This window comes from Vespula vulgaris, chromosome 18, assembly GCF_905475345.1.
Source record: "Vespula vulgaris chromosome 18, iyVesVulg1.1, whole genome shotgun sequence".
Classification (NCBI taxonomy): Eukaryota; Metazoa; Arthropoda; class Insecta; order Hymenoptera; family Vespidae; genus Vespula; species Vespula vulgaris.
Window position 1 is genome coordinate 1,096,686 of NC_066603.1, and position 8,315 is coordinate 1,105,000.

The 8,315-nt window shown below is 31.8% G+C and overlaps 1 protein-coding gene across 2 annotated transcripts; it reads right to left on the reverse strand.

The window, feature by feature from the left end:
• Nucleotides 1–137: 137 nt before the first annotated feature.
• Nucleotides 138–5,575, reverse strand: LOC127070437 (solute carrier family 41 member 1-like). Of its 2 annotated transcripts, none has more exons than XM_051008409.1 (7): nt 5,255–5,575; nt 3,296–3,707; nt 2,753–3,224; nt 2,493–2,640; nt 2,222–2,424; nt 1,996–2,144; nt 138–1,870 (listed from the first exon to the last, which is right to left on the reverse strand). In XM_051008409.1, exons 2-7 carry the CDS (start codon nt 3,671–3,673, stop codon nt 1,685–1,687), a joined length of 1,536 nt encoding a protein of 511 aa, XP_050864366.1. In that variant the 5' UTR covers nt 3,674–3,707; nt 5,255–5,575; the 3' UTR covers nt 138–1,684. The 2 variants fall into 2 exon arrangements, with proteins under 2 accessions (XP_050864366.1, XP_050864367.1); XM_051008410.1 differs by lacking the exon at nt 5,255–5,575 and adding an exon at nt 3,851–4,291.
• Nucleotides 5,576–8,315: the final 2,740 nt, after the last annotated feature.

Consider the following 8,315-nt stretch of genomic DNA (forward strand, 5'->3'; position numbering starts at 1 on the left):
TTAATATTATCGTTCTCTCTTTTTCTCTTTTTCTATATATATATATATATATATATATATATATATATATATATATATATATATATATATATGTATATGTATATGTATATGTATATAGATGTAACATATGAATAAAATTATACGTTTACAAATATAATATTTATTGTTAAATTAATTCAGGAAAATATACTTTCCTTCTTTTAATTTTTATGAATGATTTGGTTCATCTTGAAACAAAAGGATCAATGATACTGATGCTGCAGCCTTTAAACAGCTAACGAGGCTCCAATTTAGGTGACGTTCGCCCACATACGTATATATTATATATATATACACACACATACATAGTGATAATACGCTTAGATTTAAAGCGTATCGTACACACGCTGCTTTATATACTTCGTAGGATGATCCTTGACATCCAAGTTTCTAATTTCTACAAGTATTTCACAAAGCAAATCGTTGAAAAGATAATTAAAAGCATCCGTGCTTTCAATGAATACTCGTGTGTATGTGTATCTGTATGTGTGTGCGTATGTATTATCACGTGTGATTGTTACAATGATATTGCATCAAACAAAAAGAATTTCATATTTTCTTGTTTTTGCTATCTGATAACTTCTATTCATATGATTTAATAATCTTAAAAAAATAATAGGACGAACAGTATTTTTTGTTGCTACGTGTGAAATATAATAAAACATAAATTTTGTTTAACATCGTATATAGATTATTATATGTATATGGCATATTTTGCATGTATTACGTATATAACAAAAAAAATATATGGGGGAAATTTGACCTTCTTCTCGATTATGAACACAATTTAAGCTCTAATATACCGCACGTCAAATCGACGTCATCAGGAAATGTCTATACAAATACGCTTCAAAGTGCGTGATCAATGCGAAACGTTTCTGTACACTAATATAAATGTTAATCACGTATCAACTTACATCGATATCTTTCTATCCATTATGGCTCCCCTTTTCTTTTTCTTTTTCGTAATTTTCCACTCACTAATACTTGAAAAAATATGTCGTTCGCATGTGTAAATCTATTAAGCCCGGATATACAAGTAGATAAATATTTATATCAATATTTACAAGTTATGTAATGTAATTTATAAAAAGAGTATAAAACTCTTAAAATGTACTCTGATTATCTTTATCTCATTGCTTTCGATTCTTATGATAATTCATATTTATAATAAAAAAAAAATAATAATAACTTTGTTGCGCTGTCTATAAAGTTGAATTATCTTTTCAACGCGATCGATTAAATTGGAAATATCTTATTAGAAAATTGATCAGTATTTTAAAATCAGTCTAAAACTCTTTCGTAGCATAGACGATTAATATCGATACTTTGAAATATATACTTTCTCTCTGTAATAATCTTATCCATAATTTTAATACGAATTCGAAAAGACATCGATCGTGTATAACGATGAATGAAAATGCGTTATAGCTTAGGCTTATTAATTATATGTCAATGATATTCATTCATTTATTCATTCATTCATTCGTTCGTTCATTCGTTCGTTCGTTCATTGCTTGTCTTTTTTCTTTTCACTCTAAAAGTGTTTGAACTTTCTCATGAAGATTTGTATATTGATTGCGTTACGAAAGACTTCGATATAGTCGCGCCGTTGACAATTTCATTGATAGTAGATGTAAAAAAATCAGTCTCCTACGTCCGAATCACCATCTCCGATAGCATAAAGTATATGAAAAGCGATTCCAAGGAGTGCAGTTCCTATCAGATCACCTGCAGCAGTCAAGTATGGAATCGCTGAACTATCAGGATCCATACCTCTTGTCCACATCCAAACTACCATTAGTTGAGCAATGTACAATAATAAAACTACCTGAAAGTTGAGCAATGTACAGTAATAAAACTATCTGAAAACAATCGATATATTATGTATATAATATATATGTGTGTGTGTGTGTTATATCGAATAGATTATGTAAGAATAATTTATTTATATACCTGCAACAATGCAACCGTCAAGTACGCGACAATAAATATAGGTGTAAAAGATGTATGGCCAGCTTGTAGATAACTTATGGTATAACTAAATATCAAATGGCCAGGTATAACCATCATTAATAGAACTCTAGCAGTCCTAGCATGTCCTCCTATCAATGGAATTTGTATTAGAACATTTAGCAGATAAATTGATAGCGATTTATGTTTTATATATTATTTTTGATACCTTTAGCAAAAAACGCATGAAACGGACTTATACAAATAGTAGGCGCAATTTGGCTGCCCGCTCGAAAATCTTTATGTAACGATGTAGAAATTCTACTAGCTTGGACGGCAACGAGGTTCCCTCCGACTCCATTTATAACTAATTGAAAAACAGCTATCCCTTTATAGCTGGATATCGTGTAATCTAATATCAGACCACCTAAGCTGAAATTGTTATGATTTCTAAACTTTCTTATGGATAAATATTGATTGATAAGATATGACAAATATACCTGCTAATAAGCATAGCAGATATCACAGGGGTCCAGCCATAATCCAATACTTCTTTAGTAAATGGATTTTTTGCTGCGACGTAACCCCAAATAGGCGTTGCCACGATGCAGAAAAATATTAAAGTTGGTGCTATCCATGGAGCATTATCTAAGATGATAATTCATATTAGGTTCCAATTACCGTCAGAATATTTAGTTAATCGTTAATTAGTTTCAATTAGTAACGAATAAAATGAAAAGAAGCATTGAGATTTGATTACCTATCGAATGATACAAGATAGAAGCGATCCATGACAGGAGAGCTAGAGTGGTTAGATCTCCTAGAGAAGCTGCAATTGGCGTAGCCACGTTATCAGGATTAATGTTCATGTGTCTTGAGAATAATATTACTGCGACCATTACAAGTCCCAAAAAGAAGCTCGCTACAGAAGCAGTAACCAAGGCACTAGCGCATAATAAAAGTCCATGATGCATATCGAAATGCGCTTCTGGAACCCAACCAAGTACAACAGCAGCCAATGATGCCAAAAGGCCTACCACCATGGCTTGACATTGTATCAAAGCCAAATTTCCAACGATCAGTGTCCATTGTTGTTTCTTCGTATCCATATGACCTAAATTGGCCTGAGTGGACAAGCGCGAGGCCAATGTCATCTCCAAATTTCCTTTCAAACCTAACAATGCTGGGACTAATATATACACTTCTGAAACAATTTGATAGACGGGCCAGTGCTGTAAGACAAAATATTACAATTATCGTATTAATCTATATTAATATTAATTATCCTACTTTGTTTACATACTTGAACAACATCTAATAGAAGGCTAGCTGCGACCATACCAAAACCAGCAAGTAGGAACGGTATAAACATTTGAATAGATATGGACCAAACGTTGTCATCCTCTGTTGTAACTTGAACTTTCTGAGTGGTTAACTTTTTTATATGATTATTAACAGCTTCGTTCGTGATAGAAGATCGTATTAATCTTTGCTTATCGCTTTCCTCGCTTTCATCGTCAGAATTAATCTCCAATTCCATAGCGATATCGGCAATATCGGAACCAAGTAATTCTTCGCTACCTAGGCCAACCATTTTTTGGAATCCAAAATTTCCTTCTATACTTTTACGACGAACGTTGTTTTTTCGTAAATCTCGTTTTCGAAGCTCGACATGACTCATTCTCGCTTTTTTCCTTTTCGAAAATTAACGAGTACTAAAACAAACAATCGATAAATCAATAAATGAAATCGATCCTGAAATAAAATTATTTCACATGCTTGAGTTCTTTTTTTTTCCTCTCCTCCATAAAAATCAAACACATATACACATATTATATTAGTAATTATGCTATCTTACTTGCAAAAATGAGATAATACGAATTTAACCACATAATCGCGATAAAAAAAACGTAACAAGAAAAAAAATCTAAAATAACTACAAAAATACACTCGTATCAACTCTTTAAAGCATTTTATCAAATTAATTAAATCATACACGTTGTAATTAATTTAATGGAAGATCTGCGAGATATTATAGCAATCATCGGTTTGCGTTATCTGTTGAACACGATAGCAAAAATTCTTTAATACTATACGCGTTACAACACGTGCAAAGAATTTGTCGTAGTGAACTAAAATAAATTTAGACGAGCACATTCGTTGCCAAAATCTCCCGCCTTTTTATTTTTTACTAATCTAGGTTAATGCACTTTCCTTCGAAATAACTTTAATGTTTCTTAGTCAAAAATTTATTATCGAGCGAATTATTTTTATAAAAAGAAAAAAAAACCATTAATTACGACGACAAATTACGCGAGTGTCTTCGTTTAAAATTACATTCTTAATCAAGAAAACAATCGACAATCAATTTCTATGTACATACTGCCGAGGTCATACTAATGATTATTTTAAGATAATTATTTTAAAAAAATGTTAAAGCATCCAATTATTTGTCGACGATAAATTTTATCGCGTTATAAATGTGCACGAATGTTATCTCTCTCTTAATCTCCTTTTTTTCCCTCATTTTTATAAAGTAAAACAAGAAAGGAGACAATATAAATTAGTTTTGTTATTACAACTGGTCTCGCTCTAAAAATGTTAGATGGCGAACGAAGATCGATCGAATCGATCGAAAACAAACATAAATCGTAATAAGAAAAACACTCGACGTGGCTTTCGGAGAAGTGACAATGATTAAAAAAGAAAAAACGATAATTATTATCGTCGAATATTTGTCCTGATATCGAAAATCGTCGACTTATCTCAAATTCATGCATTTCAATTTCTTCTTCTAATCGAATAAAATGATATGTAAAAAAAAAAAAAAAAGAAAAAAAAGAAAAAGAAAAGAAAAAAGGAACAAATAAAAAAACAAATATATATCACGCATAAAAGAATAAATATATAACACGTATATGCATAAGTTATAAACATTGCGATAAATATGTACTATTCGCAAAAAACAAAGACACTTTTATAAACGATGCAAAAAATAACACTCGTTATCGTAATCCTATGCATTGATGAAGTCATTTGAGAAAATGAATTTATGTAATTAGAGGTTAAACGTATCAACTACTATAAACAAAATATGGAATTAATTTTTTAATCAGGTTCAATCATAAATTTGGCATTCATTATATGTATATCCTTTGAAATAAATATAATCCATATTAATGAGAAAATAATGTAAGCCACGTAATCAAGTTATTCATTCATCGAGGACAACATAACCTCAAAACTTGAAAAACCGACATACCTCGAACAAGCGATCAGATCTTTTAAGCTCTTGGCGCTTCTCCATCGGTCGTCGAGCATGGGGCTATGGTTCTGACACGAAGAGGCGAAAAAAAAGGGCTCCTTTGGAGAGGGAGAAAATGGCGGGTCCTTCCCTATCTATCTCTATCTCTATCCCTCTTTCTTTTTCTCTCTCTCTCTTCTCTCTTTCTTCACTTTTTGTCTCGTATTCGTAGCAATCGAAGAACCAACGTCAACGATAATCGTTGTCGAACGAGACGTTAACCGAGACTCACGCCGGCTTGACGACTCTTCACCGACAAGCTCACGATGCTTTTTCGATCGCATCCTTTCATATCACATATATATATATATATATATATATATATATATATATATATATATATATATATATATGATATATATACACATATATATCATATATATGCACATACCCATGCAACACCTGCTTCCTTGTACACATTTACACATCCATGTCGCGCAAATTCATTTCTAATCTATTCTAAATTACCTTCTAATTAAACTTTAAAAATAAATTTGAAAATTGTTATCTACGGAGATGATCGTACGGATTTGATGTTTTCTATCTTACCGACGATGAAAGAATTGCTACGTTACCGATCTAATTGCGTTAATAGTTTCAAGAAACAGTTCTAGATGTCGCGTTCTTCAACGCGGTTTTACGTCATTATTTAAAAACGGAAACCGAATGCCGATCAAGCGATTTTATTTTTTTAATCTCTTTTTTATATCTTCTATAATAAAAATTTCGTTATTTGTATAGGTACTCTTGTTATTAAAAAATACTAATGAAGGTAGAAGTTGTATTTTCAGTATAGAAACATCGTATCCATTCATTAATAATAAAATGCTGAATAGTTCGTTAAGCAAACGCATCCACTTTTGAAATAGCACAGCATTCATATTATACGATATATATATATATACACACTATCTTTATCTTTCTTTCATTAATCCAGCTCTCTGAAAGCTCTTGGATTCGCATCGACGTGATCCTCATAGAATTTTGACCCCAACTTGAAACTGACCGAAGAGTTAGAGGATTTTCAACAGAAAAGCAAAGAAAATCAAACGAGACAAAGAGAGAGGAAGAAAGAGAAGGAGAAAGAGAGAGAGAGAGAGAGAGAGAGAGAGAGAGAGAGAGAAAGAGAGAGAAAAAGAGAGAAAGAGAAGAGTAGAAAGCTCAACCAACTCGATCACACGGTTGTTACGTTCGTGTCTATTCCTTCGCGATGGAATTCGCGGTATTCCATTACCGTTTCGCTAACCACCCTTCTACAATACAGAAACTTACAAGCGAGACGAATGTAATAATTCGAAACCACCCCGATGGTTTCTCGCTTCGTTGAAAACGATATAACCGAATAATATAGATGATTATTGTAATTATTCATAACATTTAATACAACTAACTAATATACTTTCATAAAAATTAATTAATCTACGTCTATTATCCATATCAACTTATGAAGTTTATTTTGTTAGAACTGTATTTTTCTCCCCAAATTATCTTGCGATTTCTATACATTAGAATTATGAAATGCAATAAACTTATTATTCTAACATTTCTCTTCCGCGTTATTCTAGCAGAGTTTTCTCACTAGTCTCAAATTAATTATTATTCTTTTCTTTTCCCTCTATTTTTCTTCTCTCTTTCTCTCGTTACGACTCTTGGTCGTTGCAGTATGCATTACGAATGCATCAAAGAAAGAAAGAAAGATTAAAAAAAAGAAACAAAAACAAAGAAAGAAAGAAAGCGGGAGAAAAGACCTATACGAGTCGTGAAACACATTTATTTTATTACGTGGCCGGAAAAATTGTGAATGGAAATTACGTACACTTTCTAACATTATATACTACATACATATGTACATACATACATACATTTATATATACACATGTGTATATGTATAATTATATACACATATATATATCTTTTATTTATTTTTCTTTATTTGTCTCGTGTTAACTAACCAAATTCGAATCAGGAGATGTATAGAACCGAATGAAATAAATGCAATTAATATATAGAACAATTAATTTTCACCTCAACACGATCCGCATCGCCATTGGTGCTTGATCGTTGAAAAGAAAGAGAGAGAGAGAGAGAGTATGTTTTCAATGCGATAAATGCTATATATTCCACGAATTCACTAATTATTATTCACAATCATAATCGGAATCGATCGACAACGAACGATTAACGAGCTAATTGCGAAATAAATCAAAGACTTTCTCAACGATGTAACAATCTGGGAACATTATTTTTTGAGAGAAAGAGTAAATGTCAAGCTTGATTATCATTAATGAGTTATTACCTGACGATCAAACATCTCCCAAAATTTTTCTCATTCTATTTATAATATATACATATGAATTATTAATCCAAAGAAGAAATATGATTAACTTTCAATGCTTTTACGTAATAATACGTAGATATACGCATAGACTAAAACTAATCTCATACTTCTCTGATTTCTTTACAAAGATATGTTATAATTTCGTCGTATCTCACCTTAATGTCTCTTTAAGATAACACCGATTCTCACGACGAACTCTTTTCTTTTCTCTCTTTTTCTTCTTCTTCTTCTTTTTTTTTATTTCCTTACTTTTCTTTTTACTTTTCCACGTCGTAAAATTTTCTCGTGATTTCTTGATCATCTCGACAACGCCGATGAGAACGTTCAAGAAGAACAAGAACAAGAACAAGAACAAGAACAAGAACAAGAACAAGAACAAGAACAAGAAGAAAAGAAGAGGAGGAGGAGGAGGAGGGGGAGGAAGAGAAGAAGAAAGAGAATTCTTATAAAGAGAGGTCGTAACGTTGACTTCGATGAAAATAAATAAAGAGAAAATGTCGAGAGATTACACGAGAATATGTAGCTCTATCTCTCTCTCTTTCTCTCTCTCTTTTTCTCTCTCTCTCTTTCTCTTATTCAAAAAGGAACAAACATATGGCAGAGGAAGAGATAAAAGGAGGGAAGAGAGGAAGAGATAAAAGGAGAGGGATGAGGAGGTGAGATGTAGAAGCTTTACTGATA